The sequence below is a fragment of the Gymnoscopelus braueri genome (assembly GCF_963280865.1).
Source record: "Gymnoscopelus braueri genome assembly, chromosome: 16".
NCBI classification, from domain to species: Eukaryota; Metazoa; Chordata; class Actinopteri; order Myctophiformes; family Myctophidae; genus Gymnoscopelus; species Gymnoscopelus braueri.
The window spans coordinates 16,291,572-16,316,075 of record NC_137616.1 but is presented as its reverse complement, the minus strand read 5'-3'; the positions used below and the strand labels follow the sequence as shown (position 1 = coordinate 16,316,075).

Genomic DNA, 24,504 nt, shown 5'->3' with positions numbered 1-24,504 from the left:
CCCCCACAGTCACAATGTTCCACATGAAACGCTTCTCTGCGGTTGTTGGACTAGAACCGTGGTTCTCAAACTGTGGGCCGGGGCCGTGAGGATATTGCAAGGGATAATATGACATTAATATTAACAATTGTTTTAATGTATGTATATATATATACATACGGTAGCCTTTATATTAAAATATCATGATATTTCTTCTTTAAAACCTTGACATTTTTGTTTTCTTTGTGATATTGATAAATATAGAACTTAAAGTAAACTACGTTGGCTCTGTTTATCTAAACCGGAACATTAAAATAACATGCTCTGTAAATGCACAGAGATGATCAAATGTAACCCGGATCCTTCCTGCCTCAGACATACATGGCTCAAATCCTGCGGACCATCCTGAGAGATTGAACTCGTCATACAAGGACGCAGCTTCAATCCCGCCAGTGTATCCATGTGTCCCTTTTTGAAGTGTCTATATTTGCATAAAATGGAGTGAACCCTCATCTGCTCAATGCATTCCAAGTCTTTCTAGTTTAGTGCATTTGCTAACTACTTAACCGCTTCTATAGAGCGTGCCAAAAATCCTGAAGGGGGCGGCCATAGCTGAGTGGTTAGTGAGCCCGCCTAGGGAGCCAGAGGCCCTGGTTGCCCCAGGTTTGAATCCAGGCCAGGTCAGCATATGTGTCGATGAAATGATATCTGTCCCTGAGCAAGACTCTAACCCCTAATTGCTCACAGGTTCTCATTGTAAACAAGACCGCAAGGACTTAACTGAACGACCTGTTAAAAAAAGGATTATCCTATCCTTATCCTAACAAGTATCTTTGAGGGGTATAAACCAGGTTGACTTAACATTGCCCAAAACAGACATGTCTGCGCTACTATGCCACGCCCCCCCCCCCCCCCCCCCCCCCCCGTGGTGACGACGCGTTGGCACGCTCTATACTTAGCAAAATGGACTTGAGATGCACCGTACTTGGTGTGCTCTTTTCGATCTACACCAAATCTCTATGCCGGCGAAAATAGCCTGTCTACAATCATCCCCCCAGGGGTTCAAGTGGATAAATGTTTTGTCCTAATCTGTTATCCATTCTCTCTGTCTACCTGCAGGTTCCTATATGTATGTGGACGTGTCCCAGTATGATGTTGGTGAGAAGGCCAGGTTTCAGCTGCCTGTCATGAAGGAGAACGACACGCACTGCATCGACTTCAACTATCTCCTCACCAGCCCTGATGGATCCAGTCCTGGAACGCTCAATGTTCTAGTCAAGGTATGAAGAACATTTACTGCCAGTCAGAGGTGACATTTCAGAAAGAAAAAAAACTATATTTTGGCCAAAAAGCCCAATTTCAAAAATATCCGATCTACAAGCTCGCAACGCATGGCGGCGCATTGTGAGATCTGCTTGAGATCTGCATTGTGTAGATCTGCTATGATTGCTATTCTTGGAAAATCTTCACGTACATGACCAAAATAGCGAATGCATGTATAGTTGCAGACAAGAAAACACGTCTAGAACAGATTGAGATGCACTCTTTTTTTTTGGGGGGGGGGGGGGGGCTTTTCTGCCTTTATTTATAGCGTATAGTGGTGATAGACAGGAAACAGGCAGAGAGAGATGGGGAGAGACATGCAGCAAAGATCGTCGGGAACGGGACTCAAACCGCGATGCGTTGTCAGGCTACATTGGAGCCTAAGTGCCCGAACCTCTAGGCCAGCGGTTCGGGCCAAATCAGATTAATTCTTTAAAAAGATATTCAGAGTTAGAGAAAATATTCATAAAATAACTGAATCTGAGGTTAAACAGTACGGGCTGGCAATTTCAATCCCCTGGGACCCCAAATGATGCCCCTGTTGTCAGTACTGATGGATAGGATATAGGATAGATTAGAATAAAGAGTATTGGGGTGTACAGGTGGCGCAGTGGTAAAGTTCGTGCCCACCACCGTGGATGTTGGGGTACAGTTCCTCCACGGTGCCTCCGGCTTGGTGGGCACTCCCAACAAACACAAATGGCCATGTTTGTGGGTGGGAGACTGCACTAGCGACACCTACTGGTTGTTTGGGGTGCCTGTTCCTCAGGGAGTGGAACTGGGAGGGATAGCATGTTCCTCCGCATGCGTTATGCCCTCCTGGTGAAACTCCTCACTGTCAGGTGAAAAGCAGCAACTGGCGGCATGAGGAGACACGTGGTTGTCTACACACCCTCCCCAGATCAACAGTAGGGGTTGACAGTGACAGGGACTGTTACATACATGAAGTGTCATGACTAAATTGTGAAGACAAAAGACAAAGACAAAACAAAACAACAAAAACTGTTTATCAATAAAACCGAATATCACTTACAGTAAATTATTCTGATGTGAGTGTCTCACCGTAGAGGTTAAGCTTGAATTATACTTAGTCACGCTGTGGCACATTGTGAGCTTGTAGATTGTCTATTGTTGGTGCGCGACACCCGCATACAACTAAGTATAAGTCAGGCGTTCGTGTTTTACAGCTACAGCAGCTGTATGTGAGTGTCCCTGTCATTGGAGGATCTTGATGTAAGCCTGGACGTCTTGCAGAGCGTTCACTTACATCAGATAACACGCAGCTCGCTGTGTTTGATGATGACGCCATGATCAAACACTGTGGCTGTTTACTTCACGAGCTGATCTGCTTTTCATCTGCAACCAGCACTGATTTTTCTCCCTCTCTGTCCCTGTTTTTCCTGCCCTGCAGGATTTCACGTGTTTGGAAACGCATTTGAACTTGTCTGTCACTTCCAGTTTCACCGCATTCCCGATTCACTTTTTCCGTATAAGGGAACACAGGCGCTTTTTGAGTGCATGCAGAAAATGCAACGGACCAGATGTTCTTTGGCACGCAGTGATATTTAGTGTGTGGTGAGTGTGACTGCATAATCATTGCCTTATTGTCTCCTTTCTAGGTAAACAAGGGGCCCATAGCTAATCCCATATGGAACGTCACATCCTACACTGGCAAAGACTGGCTCCGTGCTGAACTCGCTGTCTCTACATTCTGGCCTAATGAGTACCAGGTAACACTCAAATAATAATAATAATAGATTGTGTAAGATCATTTGGATCCTGCTGCTTTTATGATGTACGATGCATGATGTGTATGTCTTTTGCAGTTGCATGGCACTTACAACACACAAGCACAACACACACATGCTGTGAGGCATGCTGATGTATTTATGTTGACTGATGCTCAGGAGGTGCCGAATAGGCTACACTGGGGAGGTTGTGTGTGTGTGTGTGTGTGTGTTTGTATAAGAGTGTGCAGGTTAATTCATGCTAATGTTCTCATATTTGCCTATCATGATTCTGGTTCCTGTTATGCTCATTGCTGTTGCATTATGTCATACATTGTTCTCCCTGTTTTTGTTCTTCCACGAAAATTGCAAAAGAAAACTGATTTCAATCTTGAGTCCCAAGATTCCTCCTCCCCTCCTGTCTAGCCTGGCTCTGTCAAACCCAAATGAGCCTCACTTGAACGGAATTCTTCACACCCTGTTGCTAAAGCAAATGTTGACAAACAACTTTAAGAGAATGAATGGTAACAGTATTGCAACATAATTAGGCAATAACTCAGTCCCAGGCAATCAAGTGGCAAACAGCTGCAGCAGTCTAGATCTTTGACTAACAGTTTCAACATGTGTAAGAGGCCACGTACACATTATATGTGTCACGCACACCGCACACACACACACACACACACACACACACACACACACACACACACACACACACACACACACACACACACACACACACACACGGGGAAGGAGGGGGTTATAAAGTTGAACATAATTTGTAAAATTCAGGGAAATTATGTGTTAATATTTCATAGTAAGTACAAGGAAGAATGAAGTATAGCTCTGAGCAAAAACAATCTTTCTCTCTGTCTCTCTCTCCCTCTCTCTCTCTCTCTCTCCCTCTATCTCCCTCTCTCTCTCTCCTGTCTATATTTCGCTGCCCTGCCTCTGTCTGGTGTGTGTGTGTGTGTGTGTGTGTGTTGTCGTTCATCTGTTGGAGTGTCACTGCGGGATCACAGTCAGTCATCTGGTCTTTCTAGTTTTGACAGTACACCGCTCATTAACATGATGTGTGTGTGTGTGTGTGTGTGTGTGTGTGTGTGTGTGTGTGTACAGTGCGGGAGGGGTTGTCTGTGTTGACAGATGCGTGCGTTGTGGGTGAGGTTATCAACTGAATGTAGTGGCACATTCACTCACTCCCTCACGCAAACGCACGCTGCGCGCGCACACACACACACACACACACACACACACACACACACACACACACACACACACACACACACACACACACACACACACACACACACACACAGCCCAGAGATGTATATTTAGCACAGCGCAGGAAGACTGAAAGCATCCTTTAAGCTCAATGCCCCTTGGGGGACCAAGGAGGAGATCTAGCCAGAATTAAACTCGTGTGTCAACACGTTTTTAATTGGATATAATCGTCCTGATTGGCTGGCGCTGCTGTTAGTGTCTCAAGCTGCGGGGACGGGTTATTTAGATATGAAGTAAAGTAATGAAGCTATTATTTCATGTCCCGACTGTGTTTTCCGTGTTGGCACTTCAGGTGGCGTCGTGATGAGAAGAGACTGTGTGTAGTCTGTGTACACATGGGTACACCACGTATAAAAGGCTCATGCACAATACTGTTGCTGTCGGGCACAAACCTTACCTTTGCTTTTTTTTGTCATACAAGAGTGTCGCACAAAAGGAGTGAAAATTGCCAATCTACAAGTTCACAACGTGTCGCAACTAGCCATTATTTTCTCTCTTGATTAATCGAACAATTGAGAGGCACATTTGTTTAAATTATTTTGTATTTTTTTTATTCATATAGGTAAACATGTTTTATAATCCACTAAATCAAGTAGGCTGAATCTTGTCATACAACGGTGACATGCAAAAATACTGAAAATAGCGTATCTATAAGCTCAATGCTTATGTGTCGCCGATGCGACAAATTGTAAGCTTGTAGATCTGCTATTTTGTATATTTGAAAATGCGTGAAAATCTTTCATTTTAGGGGTTTCTTAAAACTATATATATACTTTTTTAATCAATTACATCGATTAGCTAGATTAACTGATGCACCCATACTGCTACTGCCGCCATCAGGGGGAAAACCTCATAAAAGTGACACTTTTTCCTTTGACTATAAACTTGTCAAGGTCCTTTATGTGTTCGGTAAGTGCCTTGACCTCAGCCTGACCGCAACCCAGTGAATCACTCATTTTCAATCTCAATACCTATTTGGTCACTCATTAATGTCACCACGGGCTCAATTTATCAGCTCACGGTCTGTTGGTCTGTTTGCCCTTTTTTTAATGTATTTTTTTACAACTCATCAGTGATCAGCATTTTCCAGATCACTCCCAACGCACAGTAACAGCTGGACTGCATCCATCCTTCAACCTCGGCAGTCCACTCAAGAACGTTTGACTGCAGAGCCATCGGCCCACTGAATACATGGATTAAAGTCAGCATTTCTACTATGGAACCATGTTGCGCAGCGAAAATAAGCCCTGTAGATAGGCTATTTTCGGTTATTATTTTAAGATTAGAGCATTTTATGAGGTCAAACTACCAACATGTTCAGAAGCATCTTCCATAAAACCCTATTGGTATCGGATATTTCATGAAAGCAAAGGTTACAGCCTCCAATCTGTGATTTCCTCACCTGGTAGCTGTACAAAAATGTCCAGTAAGTCGTGATCCATGTGAATGCATATGGTCCTGTATTTAATGGTATAGCATATAGGTATACTTAACCAACCGCTGGCGCAGAGGCCCAGGCAGGTTTGCTTTCTGGCAACGGTGTCTCCAGCTTGGCCAGGCACTCCACTCCACACAGTTGGCACAGTTGGCGTTCGCGGGTGGGAAGCAGGTAGGGGGGGTGTGCCCTTGACTCCCACTGATTGGTCAGGGTGCCCGCTCAGTGGGGAGGGCATCTGGGAGAGGTAGCGTGAACCTCCACTTAAGCCCTATATCATTTGTCATTTGACAAATAGGGGAAATAGCCAATCTACAAGCTCACAGCGTGTCACATCGCGATCAATCTGGGAACCCATCGCCAACTGAAAATGAAAAACAGCGCCCTCTGCTGTTTGTTCTATGTCTGTTGGCTCTGGGCGGAAGAAAACGTAACGCTAGAGCGCAAAGGAAACCGGTGTTTCTGTAGCCTTCAGCGCATCACTTCCGGTTGGTGCGACTATGTTTTCATTCCCACTAACAATATTTCTACACGGAACACTAACACCACTTCTCCCAGAGAACATGGATCGTTTTGGTTATAAGCCCACTTGTTTCTATGATGAAAGAGTAAGTTAAAATGTGAATATCTTTCCGTGGTTTTGTCTGCTCCGCGGACGCTATTGTTAAATTAGTTTCGGTTTGTTTCGAGGGGGGAACGACCGACGGACACGTGAATCCCGCCCACTACATTTGATTGGGTAAAGCGCGGCCCGCTTCCTGATCTGAAGGCACGCCCATGCGCACTTGTTATGACGAACCTCCCCGACAGATTCCAACGCAGTGCAGGAATCTGTTCTTGAGAGATTACATCGCGATTGGCTATTTTCGCCAATCTACAGGGTTAAAGGTAGTGCAAGTTATATTTTTGTTGTTAAAATACATGTTAGATAGCTCTATATTCTAATAGTACTCATTGCTATAGACTCTAGAGTGTAAAAAAAAACAGAAAATGAATTTTCAGGTCAGGATACCAATGTTATTCAATCGGGAGAGAGAACTCACACAGGATACAGATTAAACCAGTGACATAGGAAGTGACGAAAGAAATGAACAGACAAAATTGGAACCATGGAACGCGCATAAAATTGAAGCACTCTCTGATTGGCTGAAATGGCTGATTGGCTGAAATTGGAAACTCACCTGAAAATATATTTTCTTAAGGGCTGGAGCGACGGGGAGACTCCTGTTACTGAACAATCTATATAACAATGATAACTATCAGAATATAGCGCCATAACCTTTTAAACAAAAAACTTTTTGTTTTAACCAAAACATATCACTTACCCTACCTTTTAACCCATGGGTTTTCAATTGGTGGTACGTGGACCACTGGTGGTCCGTGAAGGTATTGCATGTGGTCCCTGACCATGCATTTAGTAATGTAGGAAAGTGAAGATTTGTATTATATTTTATTTTATCGACCACTAGTTGAGAAACCGTATGATGACGCATCAATGTTGTCAGTTACTTGGAAGTCGGATGTCAAGAACTTCCACAGAAATGGGAGTTAGAATTTCAAGGGAAACTGTAGGCCTACCGGTTTACCTGTTGAGTCATCATTAGTAGGAAATGTGCCCATATCAATCGCATGTGCTTGCTCATATATATGTTGCAATGAATCAGTTAACATGAGTTTAATATGGAAGGTTAAGAGAACAGAATAGGGGCAACCATGGGAAAGGAATGGATCAGTGGTTCTCAATCTTAATTAATTAATTCACCTCGAATTAACAAATTAAATTAAGGCCTTAACAGTCATTATTTAATTTTAAACTTTTTCCCCCACACCACGCCCATATCCCCCCTCCCAACACAACAGTGGTCCCCAGGTTGATTCTCAGTCAGGGTGATGGTCCCTGGTTCATAATCAGTTGAAAACCCATGTCTTAACCCATGAAGACCGGGAACCCATCTCTGTCATTTTAAGATCTCTTTGGCTATTCAAAAATAGCAGAACTACAAGCTCATAGCAGTGCCGCGCAACGAGCTTGTATATCTGCTATTTTTGAATAGCCCAAGAAATCTAAAACGACACAGATGCGTTCCCAGTCCTTAATAATGGGTTAATGTGGTCAAGTCCTTCCGGTGAAACTCCTCCTCTGTCAGGTGAAAAGCAGCGGCTGGTGACTCCATGTGCATCAGAGGAGACACGTGGTCGTCTACTACACCCACCACGGGACAACAGTGGGGGTTGACAGCAGGTTGACAGGGACCACGGTACACATGGGGGGAATTGGCAATGACTGAACTGGGTAGGAAAACAACAAACAGCTGTTCAAAAACAAAAAGAAATTCAAGTAGACGGAACATAAGGCATTCATGGGACCGGTTCCATTCCTCCCAGGACCCCAGGTCCTGGCAGAGAGACATGGGGACGTAGACTCAGATGTGGCTTGGAAACTGACCTCAAAAGAGTATGTGAGGGTTTTACATCTGCTGTGACTGACACACACACACACACACACACACACACACACACACACACACACACACACACACACACACACACACACACACACACACACACACACACACACACACACACACACACACACACACCAACCACACACACACACTAACCACACACACACAGGCACATCAAGCACTCACGCTTCTTAACCCATTCAAACCAGGAACACATCTCTGTCATTTAAGACATCTTTGGCTATTCAAAAATAGCAGCTCTACAAGCTCATAGCCTCCCCAGAAGCAAAAGATATGGACCCCCCAGAAGCAAAGATTTGAGTTAGAAATGTTGTTTCCAAAAAATATATGTATTTCAAAGATTTTTGCACAAAATGTTCAAGATTTTTCTAAAATAGCAGATCGCTAAGTATAAAATAATGGTTATAGCTCAAATCTAAAATGAGACTGTATGCGTTCCCGGGTTGAATGTGTTAAGGGGAGATGGAAATCAAATAGCACATAGCTGTAATGGTCGACAGACACACAGATAGATAGCGGGCAGGGCAGGCCGGACAGACAGACAAGGCAGACAGACCGACTGAAAGACAGATAGATAGATGAAGGTATTAAAAGTCAACTGATGCCTCCCTGCTTGGCTGTGAGCTCAGAGTGAAAGATGATAGGAGAAAGAGACAAGATAGATTGGTAGGAGAGGAGGCGAGAGAGAGAGAGAGCGTATGACAAGCGAGGGATGATGATAAGCTAAGGGTAAACAGTTCACCGCAGGTTTCCTTTTTACAGGTGATGAATGACAACAACGCTTCCTCTCTCTCTCTCTCTCTCTCTCTCTCCCCATCTGTCCTCTCTCTCATCTCTTACACCATCCTCTCCTCTCCTTCATTACGGTCCTCCTCGCTGAGTAAACACTGTCAGAAAACAGACAGACAGAGAGGAGAGGGGAGAGGAGAGGTTGGGGGGGGGGGGGGGGGGGGGGGGGGGGTGGAGACACGATGATGGAGGGGAAACAAAGAATGGGGGACAATGGAGGAGAAGTGACAGAAGGAGTTGAAATGACAATAAGGATTAATTCACTTTATTTATGAGTTTTGATGGAATGGGCTTGTAGCTGGAATGTTTACATCCGCGTCCTCGTCGTGGCCACTGCAGCGCTAAAGCGTAGTCGGTAAAGAATGCCAGCACTAGATGTACCCTGTTTTAATAAAACTCTGGCACTTAATGTGTTAATACTGAGGGTTTTACTGCATAGTGGTTTTTTTAAACCACTTTAGGGGATTTGTGTGTGTTTCCGAAATATAGATATGCAAAGTCAATCAGTATGCTTAACGTCAAGCACAGATGCTTAACATCTGACATTTTGTACGTATCAGTGTACATTCAATGGTTTGTTTTGAATGAAACGCTCAGGCAAAACCACTCTGCCTTATTATCCCCATGGGTGTCAACTGTCAATGCCTTCCCCCAACACGGTTGAAGTGCCCTTGAGCAAGGCATTGAACCCCCAACTGCTCCAGTGGAGCTGCTCCATGGCCAACAGTATAAGTATAAGACTCAAGTATAAAACTGTAGTTGTACCAGGCAGTTCCCAGGTTTTAATGTGTGTGTGTCTGTGTGATTGTGACGCAGGGCGTTGCTGAAAAAGAGCATTCATGCTCTGCATACCTACCCTGAATAAATAAAGGTAAAAACGAATGAAAAAGCCCATCATTTATCCTCACCACCAGGGCTTGCTTGACTGGCACAAAAAGAATCGGCCCTGGCATTTAATGCCTTGACCGGCCCACTTCTGACCATAGGGAGGAAAAAATGTCACACATAATGTTATTTTTCATCCCTGCGCTCATCACATTTCATTTTCAGCATCAGTTCCTTTATTAACAGGCTTAACAGACTCCTCTCTAATGCATTGTTGTGCACACAGCCTCTCTCACACAGCTGATGGTTGTCTCAACTTGCCCGTTAAAATCAACTAGATACAAAATAACCTAAACCCAAACCTAGCGGCTTTAACGAATAGTAGGGTAAGTATAGTATCTGGACCGCTGTAATGGTCCAGTGAATAGTAAGTAATAAAGCCTTTGGAACCAATCTCCTGTTTCTCTAGCATGAGGCAGCTTGATGTACAAGCACACGTCCTGGACAGGACGTTAGTATGTCGCAGGTACTTGCCCCCAATCCAGCCCTTGATGCCGAGTTCCAAGCAGAGAGTCATTTACCCAATGCCTCTTTGCTGGGCTCACTTTTATTGTCTTTGGTATTGGTCTGCCCGAAATTGAACTCCCTTCCAGTCTCTCAGGGCGATCACTCTATCCGCAAGGCTACTGAGCTAGTGTCCATTGAATGGGCCATCCCCAAACCTGCTTTACTCATATCAACGTGTTATCATTATGCCATGTCCTTACCGAAGCAAAGTATTTTATAATGTATTTAATTTCCATTGGTTTACCCAGTTCACACTGAATGGCAATGGCCTTATTGTGGAGCTCAGTAATGTTAGCTGTAACTCTGAGCTGAATGAAAAAAGTTGGTGATTACATTTTTAATTGGGTCTAAAGCCCTTGCCAGCTACCTCTTTTTCATCTCCTTTTTTCCTGGCATCTTGATTTATGTACAGGTCCTGGCATAACAAGGACATTCACACCACCATAGTTTAGTTTGTGTTTGTGTCGCAGACATGGTGCTGTGTTTACACTGCATTTGTTTTTGTTTTTACCTCTCCTAACCGCAGTGATGTACATAGGTCACAGAATCCGATAGCGAGAGTGAGTTAGTGATGTGAGGCGTTGTGAGCTTGTACTGTAGATCTGCAGTTCTTTTGCACGCGACGTGTCTCACGGCAGCATATGAATTAAGTGTAAGAATCCTTCCGTTGCCTCAGCAGAGATGTTGAGTTGAGCAGTTCCAAATTTGGGTTAACGAAAGGTCAGACATGATTGTGGATGTGGAATACCTCCGCTTGCCTCTTATGACAGACTGCTTTTCTCCCATGCTTCCAACTCCGCTGACCTTTACTTTAATTAAAAGTACATTCCTTTCAACGTACATTATTTGTGTACTTTTCGGATCAAACAAATACATAGATCATGGTGTACTTATAATATTTTTTAATGTTGGTAATAGTAATGCTGATAATGCATTCTCTCTCTTTCTCTCTCTCTCTGTGTCCTCTCCTTAGGTCATATTTGAGGCTGAAGTCTCAGACAGCAAGGCTGGCTTCATTGCCATCGACGACATTCAGGTGCTCAGCTACCCGTGCGGTAAGTCATTAGCATGCCAGCAATTAGTCCTAGTCCGCTGCTTAGACGCTGATAGCTCAGGCCACTCATTAGACTGCACCTATGATGGCTTCTGTTGCAGCTGAACGGCTAGATTAGTAGGAAGGTGACACGGGGTGGGGGGGGGGGGGAGAAGGAGAGAGGAGGGAAGAGAGAAGGAGAGAGGAGGGAAGAGGAGCGAGGGGACGAGGGGCAACTGCAAGGAGAGAGACAGACGGGTGAAGAGGAAGAGTTGGAGGAAGAGAGACTGGGAGCGATAGAGAGTGAAGCGAGAAATGAGACGGTATTATGGAGAGAGACAATTCTGACCGCTCAGCACTTTTATAGATATATACACACCCACGGATGCACGTGCACACAGATACACACGGACCAACAGGCGCACGCACGCACGCACGCGCGCACACACACACACACACACACACACACACACACACACACACACACACACACACACACACACACACACACACACACACACACACACACACACACACACACACACACACACACACACACACACACACACACACACACACACACACACACAGAGAACAGTGGTTGTCTTGTCTCCAACCGAGAAGCGAGTCAGAGCAGAGGCGAAGGTTGTGATCCATTTCTAATTGTGGCTAACCTTCCTGTCCCCTTCTCTCCTTCCCTTCTGTGTTTCCTTATTTACTGCATCCCTTCAATTAAAATATGTTGCAAATGCAGAACTATTAACCTGCCATGCCCATGGCACATGGCAGGTTAATAAATAAAAAAAACCTGCCTAACGATGATGTCACTGATGAGCTGTTCTCTGAAGTGTCCACAGCCCTCCTATGAGACACATACCGAGTAGAAAAGAATAGTACGATTTTATCATGAGCATTAGTGAGAACCAATTATATGAAGATAGGTTGAAAATGGATGAAGCCCTTTAACACATTTTGCTGAGGACCCCCTGGAACCCTCCCAAAGACCCCTGGGGGGGGGTCTTTGGGAGAACCATTGTGATAAATGATAATAATAACAATGTTTGCATTGTCCATTTGCACTGCACATTTGACCTCATTGAGCACCAATCTCATTGAGGCAAAATATATTGCCGCTCTACTTTTCAAGAAATGGAAAAAGAACCTGTGCTCCAATGGATCCAATTTAATTATTATCTAGTCACAAACGCTTGTTAATACTTCATTAGTTAATTATTTATAAGATATACAGACAGACTTAACAACTTTCAACCTGGTTATGGGGAAGTCATTATCAGACAAAAGTATTTGAAAATCTACAAGCTCACAACGCGTTGCATCATGCACGCCGCCGTGTTGTGAGCTTGTAGATTGCCAGTTTTTTTTACTTTTGCGTGACTCAAAATGACCAATGGCATTCATTTATGAAAGTCAAAATAAAAACAAAAATATGAAAAGATGAATTATGGAGATACAAGGTTTCTGTCCCAACAGTGACGATATGTTTCTTGGCGAATCTAATAATTGCGATTCTGAGAAAATGTCAAATAAGAACCGCCAAATCTTTAACTCTTTGACTGCGGACGACGCGATAACGCGTCAAGTGCTACTTTGTCCAGTTGGCCATCGACGCGCTGGACGCGCGTTCATTGTTTAATCTCTGATTGCGCTATGCTGCTTAATATTCAATTTTATTCTCGAGTTCCACTTACTTCACGGACATCTGCATCCGGTTTCATGACCTGGATTCCGTTTCCGGTTTTTGATTTTTTTCCCCAGTCATTTTCGTCCAAAATAGGTAAATAAACGATTTTTCACACGGTATAACGGACAAACGGACAGGTTCTCTTCTATAATCTATGGTCTGGGTGACGATCAGTCATCGCCGTCGTGTATCACATCGTAATTTTTGCCGATCAAAACAATCTGGGACGACGTCACATCCGTTTTCATGTTTTTCCCTGTCTAATCTATCAAGAAGGGTGAGAGAGACCCAACGACCTGATCACGCTGTCATGTGCTGCTCCCTAGTGGCGGATTTGTGCTGGGTCTTTAAATTATGTGTCCTTAAATTATTTTCATGAGAAAAATTCAAAATATAAAAATAAAAAAACACGAAAATTGCTGGCACTGGGGGAGTACTTTATGAAAATACTCTGGCAGTCAAAGAGTTAAATAGGAAGGGGTAAGAGCACAGGACAAGGATACACTGTAGGGCATACGACTTGGACTGGAATTAGTCCTCAGTCACACACCACAGAAGGACCATTCATCCTCACAGCTGCATTTCTGGACACACAACTGTGCGTGTGGGTGCGTGTGTGTGTATGTTTGTGTTATTCTGTGCGTGTGCCGTTCATTTTAGTTTCATCGCCCATTTAATAGCCAATCTATGATTGCAATCACCTCCCAAGAATGAAAATGTCAAAGTCAAACGGCATCCACAGAGCCTGAAAGGCTCATTTTATTTGATAAGCACTAGTTTAATTTGAATGGGTGACTATGAGCATTTACACCGCATGCACACTGGACGTTGAACAATTATTAATCATAACGATGATAACGGTACTACACAGTAAACCATGTTTAATTTCTGGACCTGTAAGGGTCCATTTGGTTACATTTGTACACTTGGTGTTAAAGGTGCGCAAAAAAATAAGAAAAAAACTTGCAGCCACTCACTCTCAACACCTCTGTTTAATAAGGTTGCTTATTTCCCTGACTCACATGGGTAAGGCAGCAATCATGCAGTTTACAACATTGTATTGTGGCTGCTGCCTCCCCACCTTGTTGACACACCTCTTTCAGTGGTAAACAAAACAATTATTTTTAACCCGCCAAAATCATTAAAATGATTTCACAATCATAATAGTTTTTTTGAGAAAAAGTTATATACTTTAGTTTTTTACCTCTGCAGATGTATTTTTTTCTTTTTATTATTTGCCTAAACTTTTTAGACCTTTCAGTAACCATAGCATTGTACCCATAGCGTAATGGTTGGCAATAATTCTAAAGTGTGACCTCCCCTCTAACCTCATATCCTGTGTGAGTGTGACCTCTGTCATGGTCATATGAAAGAAAAACCAAACCACAACCTAACGGTCCCAATGATAATATGAAAACGTCATCTTTTTGCCACAAGATGACTAATTTTCTCCACGGTTGTGACCTCAATTCCTGCAGATAAATCTCCTCATTTCCTGCGCTTGGGTGACGTGGAGGTGAACGCCGGACAGAACGCCACGTTTCAGTGTATCGCCACCGGACGAGACACCTCCAATAATAAACTCTGGCTACAGGTACAGCTGTACACACAAGCATGCATGCGCACACACACACACACACACACACACACACACACACACACACACACACACACACACACACACACACACACACACACACACACACACACACACACACACACATATGTACATGCACATATGATTCCACAAATATTATATACAGTACACCTACACTGTAAAATGTTGATTGTTAATTTCACTATGAGAGCATTCAAATGTAACCAAATGGATCCTTATGGGTCTATACACACACACACACACACACACACACACACACACACACACACACACACACACACACACACACACACACACACACACACACACACCTGTCTCCAGGCTATACATTTCTGGCTGCTAAGTTGATTAAGAGTTTAATAGCCACTGATTTCATTATAGCTCTATTGTGGTGATGACCTTCAAACCTGCTGTCATTGAGTAAGCGTGTGTGTAATACCCACCCCGTGCCCTTGAGCAACATAGTTAACCCCCACCTGCTCCGGTGGCGCCTGCAGCTAACATTGTGTAGCAGGTGCGTTGTATATCTAGGTCATTGTCAATCGTCTAATCTGTCTGTCCGTCTTCTAGAGGAGAAATGGTGACGACATCCCAGTGGCTCAAACTAAAAACATCAACCACAGGCGATTCGCCGCCTCCTTCCACCTCAAAGAGGTGACCAATCACGACCAAGATCTCTACCGCTGTGTCACCCAATCAGACCGTGGCTCCGGTGTTTCTAACTTTGCCGGTCTGATTGTCAGAGGTAAGAAGAGTTTTTGTTAATTTCATTTGTTCCCCATTTTGTTATTTTGTATTCTATTCTGTTTACTACGTTACGTTACTTTTTTTATGACCTTAATCACATGAACCCTAGCATTGTTCGGCGAACATTCAGTGAAAATAACGTAGAGATTGCCTATTTTTGGGGAAGAGGGAAAAAGGAGCAGACATAGGGTTTAAGTGGTTAAAGGCATATGGTTAGAGGCATATCTGCTTCAGACAGTATATAATAGAAATAGACTTCAGGGTTTCTCAAAATGACAATGTTTTCTATAACCTCTGTAAAAGTTAGATTTTGTCCTTTGGACTCTGGTGTGTCCAAAGGACCACACCAGTGTTACTACATGTAAGTAAGTAGGTTGGAGAGACTATCAGCCAAGAACGCAGAAGTCTATCCCCGTTAAAATGCACTAGACCCCTGGGAGGGTGGATTGCTGAGGTGGAGCGCCACACCTACCATCAGTTCCCAGTACTTACAGCACGACTTGCCGCACCAAAGCCGTGCTGCTCATAAGCTGCGTTGCCGGTGGCCTGGATCGAACCCATGACCTTATGGTCCAAATCCAAGAGCTCTACCGACTGAGCTACCCGAACACAATGACACATGTCATTGTTCATTGTCAACGTCAGAGTAAGGAAATAGCCACATACTTTTTTATTTACCTCTCACGGACAGAGACAACAGACGCGTTGCAACCTAATAGGTCTTCCATCAGCCCTCGACCCTCTTTCTCAAAATGGCTTTATTTCCTAGATATCGTGTTTCCTTACGTTTTGTCCATATTCAAACGTTACAGAATTGTCCAGAACATTTTGGACTATTTAAAGCTAAATCTCATTTTGTGGTTAAAACCCCTCTTCAAGTTAAAATATGAGGTTGAAATGAAGCACTTAGAAGTAACTATTTTTCCTGGCATGATATCAATGAGTAATAACAGTAATTTAGGTAATATAGATGGCATAGTCACTTTCAAGAGGCTGAATTACCTATACCAAGCTACTTTAAAGTGCCACGGAGGGTTTCTCCACACCATTTCAACATTAATGGCAGTGAATGGCGTACATGGTAATGGTACAGTCCTATAAAATCTCCATGTTTTTGGTCCTGAACCAACCGTTTTGTGGTTGTTTTAATTAAATTATTCATATTTTAAACATACAGTGGAGCGAGACCAATATGGCCCAATCTGAGACCCGAAATCTCTAGACATGTCCCTTGTGTCAGGAAGCAGGTTGACTGTGTCTGATTGTTAAAATATAGCTTGCTCAACATACACACTAAACTAATGAGGGTGTGTGTGTGTGTGTGTGTGTGTGTGTGTGTGTGTGTGTGTGTGTGCGCGCAAGTGCACGCGCACGCGCACACATCTGCACATGCTTAGAAATAGGTGCGCTATACTGAACACGCATGTGCGTTAATGTGTTTGTGTGTGTCTATGCTTGTGTGCTTTCTACATGTCATTTGTGCGTGCGCTGTTTGTGTGTGCGTGTGTGCGTGTGCGCGTGTGCGTGCACTAGCTGTCATGTGTAGCTGACATGTGGTTAATAAGGTGTCACCACTGTGTTTGAGATGGAATGCTTTATTCATTCACATCCAATACCTTACATATTCAAGTCATCTCCGAGAGAGGGAGGGAGGGAGAGACAGACAGAGAGAGAGAGAGGAGAGAGAAAAGGAGTAGGAGTGACAGAAGGAAGGAGAGAAGGACAGGGGAGAAAGAGAGAAGGAAGGGAGAGCGAAAGCAGCCGACGAGCCGGTGGCAAGCGTTCGACGATGTAAACCCCAAGAGCTCATTATCCGAAGAATATCCATATCAGAATCAAGAGTGAGCGTGTGTGAATATGTAAACAGAATCTGTTTGTTATTCCCCACATAAGAAGATGGGAGAGCAGAGAGAGAGAGAGAGAGCGCCAATCCACAAATCAAAGCGCCTGCGAGGGCCACGTTCTGCGTACAACAAACGCCGTACTACGCTGTTGCCTCTCATGAGCAGAAGCGGCGCGCCACCATTGCTGCCAAGGGTTAGCGGTTCTATTCCCTTTGTAGCATTAATGAGTCAGAGCCACCGCAGAAACTCTTGCCAGGCCCAGGGCTCTGTTTCAACGTGTTAGCTCAGTGGGGGGGGTCGGCAGGGGGGCCGTGCGCGTCCCGGGGACTTTTTGCGTATGTTGTCGTGTTACCCAAAGGCTAACTTTGGATAAAAGTGGCTCCCAAAAGACCCTACGAAGAGAGGAAACTAGAAGACGCCACCCATGGGGAGGTTGTTTTTCTATTCACTTCTCTCTTCCCTCCAATTCCTGAAAAGCTGCCATTTCAGAGACATGTGCATATGTAAGCATCTCATGTTTATTTATCCCGTATATTTATCATGAATATGAGATGTAAGGGGAAGAGACAGATGAGGATTCCGAGCAGCAGGCAAAGCAAGTGTCTGAACATGAACAGAAACATGACCACTCTGCATACAGTACAGTACTTACCATAATGTGGTAGGGTGGGGTTAACCACTTGAACCCCAGCATCCATATTCCGGGGGGAACATTAGCCAAAAAATAGCAGATCTACAAGTTCACAACGTGTTGTGAGCTTGTAGATCGGCTATTTTTGCCGAAGACATTTGGTGTAGAGGGGAAAATGCAATCCAAGTGCAGTTGCCTCAAGTCCGTTTCTCTTAACAAACAGAGGGTTTGTGGTTCAATCTAAACCAATGCAGCGGCGAGGGGCGAAACACCAGCGCTTGCCGTCAAAGACATGTCGGTGGCGATTAAGCCGTTGATCCAGAGACTGGTCGTTAGGAAAGATGTCACAAACACCAAACGTACCGGGGGACGATACAACAGCGCCACAACATCCACAACTCTCATGTTTATTTATCGGGGTGTCAGATGGGAACGGCAAAAAGATGGAGAGAAATCAAAGGGAAGCAAGGGGGGGGGGGGGTCCTTTCCCCTGCCTTTCACCCCATTTCCTGAACATTCTGCTTTGAGGAGGTGTGCACGGAGTTTGCACAGAAGCATTCTGTTCATTTATTCTGAATATATATTTTTAATCATGATTATGAATTGGAAGGAGGGGGTAGATCAAAGCTGCAGGAAGCATGTGGCTGATAAGAATCTGACAAATGGGAATTGAATCATATTGCAGATTGGATGATGAACTCAACAGAATGAGTCATAATAATACATCTTCTACAGCAGTGGTTTTTGTACTTGTTGTGCCCAAGGCACACCAATGGGCAAGACAATATCTCAAGGTATTCATAGAGTCCGCAAAACGTACTGATACAAAATTATTCATCGCTTCTGTGATCCGTGGTCAAGCAGCAGGAATGTCAACCATTTTTAGCTTAAGATTCCTTACAGGTGTTGCAGTGTGAGATGTGACATGTCTTCATACATTGATAATGTAGATGCTAGAGGAGATGGGATCTCCGTGTATCAGTCGAGGTTGTAAGAATCACACCATGATGGATGAATAGAAGTATTATAGCCTTTAGTCCCTTATAAAGTACCATTGCAGATGAAAAGCATATAATTGTGCCCTGTCTGCGTGTTTCAGAGAGAGAGAGAGAGAGAGAGAGAGAGAGCGAGTGAGAGGGAGGGAGGGGGAGAGAGACGTTGGACAAAGTGTGTGTGTGTGTGTGTGTGTGTGTGTGTGTGTGTGTGTGTGTGTGTGTCACAAGTGGTTTGATCAGAGTATAGCTCGAATAAAGTCTTGCCCTCTGGTTACTACAGTGACACAACGCATCATCATGCCAGCTCGTATCACACAAACACGCGCACACACACACACAGTCACACACACACACACACACACACACACACACACACACACACACACACACACACACACACCACTGTGCCAGCTTGCATTACGCACATGATCCATGGCCTCACACACACAGTCACACACACACACACACACACACACACACACACACACCACTGTGCCAGCTTGCATTACGCACATGATCCATGGCCTCAAAAGCTCTTGCAGCATTACCATCACATGCACGCTCACACACACACACACAGCTTCAAAACACAATAAAAACGCTGCATAACCACACAGACAGATAACAGACTTGCGGGGACATTGTATTGACTTACACATTCTCTCACTAACCTCGAAACCACCAATCCTAACTTCAGAGATTTTTCACTCATTTTTATCGCTTAAATAAATATTTTGGGAGCATTAAGACAGTGTGCGGACCTTATCCTTCTCTACTTGTTGAGAAAACACACACACGCACACGCCTCACTGTAAGTGTTAGTGACAGGTGAGGCTGTGTGTAGAGCTACAGAAAATCGTAGAACTACCACTGCTGTTCATCGATAGGACTCTCCCTCTATTCATCCTGTATTCTTCCATATAGGGTTGCCAACTGCCTGAAATTCAAATAAGGGCAGTGATGGAAGAAGTACTCACATGTTTTACTTAAGTAAAAGTATCAATACTGCAATGTAGAAGATATACACTGTTACAAGTAGAAGTCCCGTATTCAAAATGTACTTGAGTAAAAGTACAAAAGTGTCGGCATCAAAATATACTTAAAGTACCAAAAGTAGAAGTATTCATTGTGCTGAATGTCCCATTTCACAAGTTCAAAATCTAAAAAAAGTATTTTGAAAATATCAGATCTACAAGCTCACAATGCATATTGTGAATAAGGGACATTTGTCTGGAAATCCCTTATTTTCAATAAAAAATAGGGACGCCCAGAAAACGAATCTCACCGTATATACTGTATGTAGGCTACAGTTTGTGTATATTATATTAACCACTTCAACCCCAGGCCCAGCATCCATATTCTAGCACATCTACAAGCTTACATGTCATTCCTAATCATTACTGATTTTATCCCTAGGCACACTATTTTACTGTTTAGCAGTAAAATAAATGTGAACGGGGCAGACTGTGACATTTACACACATTCACACACATATGCACACACATTCACAACCACACAACTTCACACACATTTCACAGGATAAATCTTAAAGATGCCAGAGAACAAAAAAAAAAAAAACATAAAGCAATGTGCCCATCCTTTAAAAGGATTAGGTTTAGGTCAACTGTACAAATGACAAGTGATGGAAGATAAATAAACAAACCAATTCAGCAACATAAAGCCAACATTCCAACATTGTCTCCTCTCCAGAGTCAAATTATGACCTACTTTCCTTTCTCCATCTTCATTTCTCTGTCTACTCTTCATCTTTTTAACATTTTCCAACGTGCACACAAAATATATGCACACACACTCACACACACACACACACACACACACACACACACACACACACACAATAATACTTTGCATTAATTCCACGTTTCTAGCATCCATGTGCGTTCTTTGTTTGCTAATGTATCTGTGTGATGGTTTGTTTATTCACTATATTGTTTACTTTTTTTTATGGCACCGCGCGTTGACATGTTGATGTTGCTTTTCTGAAGTAAATTCAATGTTCATTATCTGATTATTCCACACTCGCTGTGTGTGTGTGTGTGTGTGTGTGTGTGTGTGTGTGTGTGTCTCTGTGCGTGTGAGCGCGCATGCTGTCAAACTACAGTGTTTCATCTGTTGGTAAAGAGACACTTCCCAGCCTGCACCACTCTGACAGCTGTCTGCTTCTCTCTCTCTCTGTGTCTCTCTCTCTCTGTGTCTCTCTCTCTCTCTCTCTCTCTCTCTCTCTCTCTCTCTCTCTCTCTCTCTCTCTCTCTCTCTCTCTCTCTCTCTCTCATATATACACCCACAAATATGCTGAGCGGAAAGAGGTGACAGGGAAATGGAATATAAATAACCATTAAAGAAATAACGTGCACCGTAGCGCGCACGCACACACCACTGCCAACAAAACCAGCAATGACAACACCATTGCTAAATTGGTTAATTTGGCTCTTTTTGCCTTTTGATCATAAACTACGACAAAATGGGCATTACTGCTCAAAAGCTCAATATAAGACAAAAGTGTAGAAAGTCAGCCATTGAGTCTGTGCCGTTGTCTGTTAAAACCCAACCCGTGCACTAACGATACATTACAGCAATTAAATGTTGAACTCAGGCTGGGCAAATATATCGATGTTATATTGATATTGTGACTAGATATCTTCTGGGATTTGGGATATTTTGTGTTGTATTTTCCTCCTTTTAATCACTTGAGCCTTGTTTATCAATTCCAAAAAATGTCAAACATTAAACATGCGTAACATTGTGACTCTCTGCTACGATCAGAGCCCCATTGACTTCCATTATAAATTTAAAGTAAAATATTTCAAAAGGTATAAAACGTATTTGGAAAAACAATTAGTGCAGGTGCGTCTGTGGCCTACTGGCAGCGTGCATACAACGTTTGATGCTGATCAGTCCAGCGGTTTGTGAGATTAGCTCTGCATGCACGCAAGCACACACACACAGACCATCTGATAGACGGCTAGCGTTTTGCAGAACCATGCCATGAAAACCACACCTGGTATGTAAGGACCTTAACCGTGTTAAAATAGGGCTTGTCAACCTGGATATCGTTGCCTTTGGGCAGAAACCTTGTATCTCAATATTTCAACTTTTTATGTTTTCTTTGTAAATGAATGCCCTATCATAACGGTGTAATTTAACTCTGAGAGTGTATAAATGGCGAAAACAACACACTGAAGATTTCACTGCATGACTTTATTAATGCATGGGTCTTCAAGGTTTTTCAGGCCAAGGACCCCTTGGCTGCGAGAGATATGAAGCAGGGACCCCCTACTACATAATTGTGTCAAATTGTGTTGCAGATTAAACACATTTATTTTTGGGCGGTGAAACCGCCCCTATATGTGAGGTTTGGATATTTGCACACCAAATCCTGCGCTGTGATTGGCCACAAATGTACCCCCCTAACCCTGCACCGTGATTGGCCAATCACAGTCTATTCAGGACTGTGATTGGCTAGGGAAACATGACACATGTGCATAGCCCTATAAATAGGACCATAACTTAAAAAAAAAACATAAATTTGTTTTTTTTAAGTTATGGTTTCTTCCATCACTTCTTCCATCACTTCTTCCATCACTGTGATGACCACTGTGACCACACCGCCCACTTCACACTGGGTGTGATTTTTCATAGATAGTTGGATTCATGCTAATGTGTATTTTCAGACAGTTAACCTTTTAAACCCTCAATATTTAGTCAACTTGATCATTGGCTCTGTACTTGGTCTCCTCTTTTTTCCCTCTACCCCAAACCTACGAAAATAGCCGATCTACAATCTCACAACGCCTCGCAGCTGTGAGCTTGTAGATCTGCTATTTTTGGCTAATGTTCCCCACCACACAAAGATTTGGCGGACCCCCTGTAGACCCCTATGGGTCCCGGACCCCCTGTTGAAGACTGATGTAATGCAAAAGTCACAGGATTTGATTGGTAAAAACATGTATAAGGTCCCTGTGTAGGAGTGAGGGTCTGTGTGTAAGTAGATGTTTGTATATGTTTGCAGCGACTGTCGGTGTGATGGATGTATGAACGTTAGTGACGGTGCCTGTGTGTGTGAGATGCGCAAACGATATGTGTACTTTGTGTGTCTAAGGAAGAAAAATCTATCATGCACTATGTGTACTATGCAGTGTGTGTGTGTGTGTGTGTGTGTGTGTGTACGTGTTATTGCGTTGGGTTGTCGGCTCGTCAATCATGTGTATTTGACAGCTAGCACTGATCTGATTCACTGGCCCTGAACCCTCACGCATCCATCCATCACTCACACACACGCACACGCACGCACACACACACACACACACACACACACACACACACACACACACACACACACACCATCATTATTCCCACTGATGGGATTACAGGCAGCTCTGCAGCATCTTAAATGTAACCCAGCAACAACACATAATCTCAAAAAGTGAAATCGGTTGAATCAGTCGTCTTCATAAAACATCTTTATAAAATGGCTATGTTTTTGAACTGGGTTAACTTGGCTAAAACACAAGGTCACAGAGGAACCTAATGCACTTAACCACTTAAACCCCAGCATCCGTATTCTCGGGAAAACTTACGCAGAAAATAACAGATCGACAAGCTCACAACACGGCGCAAGTTGCTGTTCAAATTAATTTCAGGTATGGACGGTCCAAATTTCAAACCATAACTGAAGTGGTGCATTCTTGGCATCCTGGTTTCATGCTCGATCGACAGTAGACGCCACCATATCGTCATTGTCGGGTGGAAACCTTACAGTATATGTACTTTTGAAAGATTCTCAAAAAAATAACAAGCTCACTATTTTCGCTACTTAAGAGGTAAGGGCATTAATTAATTTACGAGAAAACGTAAAAAATTGAAATATGGAATTTCAAGTTTTCTGCCTGACAGCAACAATATAATGGTAATGTCCTTATTTGGCTAGGATCAAGATCAATATCACATTGTTCCCCATCTCTATCCTTCTCTTTGCACTCTACTCTACCGCGCCATTGAATATTATAACATTCTATCTAATAAGTATGTTTAATAATTCTCTCTCTCTCTCTCTCTCTCCTCAGAACCTCCTCGCCCCATAGCCCCCCCTCAGCTGCTAGGTGTCGGCCCCACCTATCTGCTGATTCAGCTCAACGCCAACTCCATATTTGGTGATGGACCGATTATACTGAAAGAGGTACGTTGTCCAGTGCTAACATGTAACTAATTATTCAACGTGACCATTTGTCAACGACAATTTGTGATCTTTCGGTTGAACATCATTTGCCTTCCTGGCAGCGAGATGGAAACCCTTCAAGTCCACCACTCAAACAATATTTCGTGCTTTGTAATACGCTGAGAAAATGGCAGATCTACAAGCTCACAACGTATCTCATCGCAACACGTTGGGAGCTTGTAGATCTGCACGTTTTGCTACTTTTGAAAAACTAGAGGTTTTAAAAAGATTTGTGGTAGCCTACAAACCTTCAAATCTTTTTTAAACCTTGAAAAATGTGTTT

At 43.4% G+C, this 24,504-nt stretch overlaps 1 protein-coding gene across 4 annotated transcripts in view; it reads left to right on the top strand.

The window, feature by feature from the left end:
- ptprk (protein tyrosine phosphatase receptor type K) overlaps positions 1-24,504 on the top strand; it is a 133,996-nt gene that overhangs the window by 61,447 nt on the left and 48,045 nt on the right. For all 4 annotated transcript variants that reach the window (XM_080453630.1, XM_080453632.1, XM_080453631.1 and 1 more), the window contains exons 3-8: positions 1,099-1,259; positions 2,922-3,032; positions 11,389-11,470; positions 14,629-14,744; positions 15,339-15,513; positions 24,070-24,182. In XM_080453630.1, coding sequence (XP_080309756.1) covers positions 1,099-1,259; positions 2,922-3,032; positions 11,389-11,470; positions 14,629-14,744; positions 15,339-15,513; positions 24,070-24,182 — 758 coding nt within the window. The remainder of the gene's footprint in view (positions 1-1,098; positions 1,260-2,921; positions 3,033-11,388; positions 11,471-14,628; positions 14,745-15,338; positions 15,514-24,069; positions 24,183-24,504) is intronic.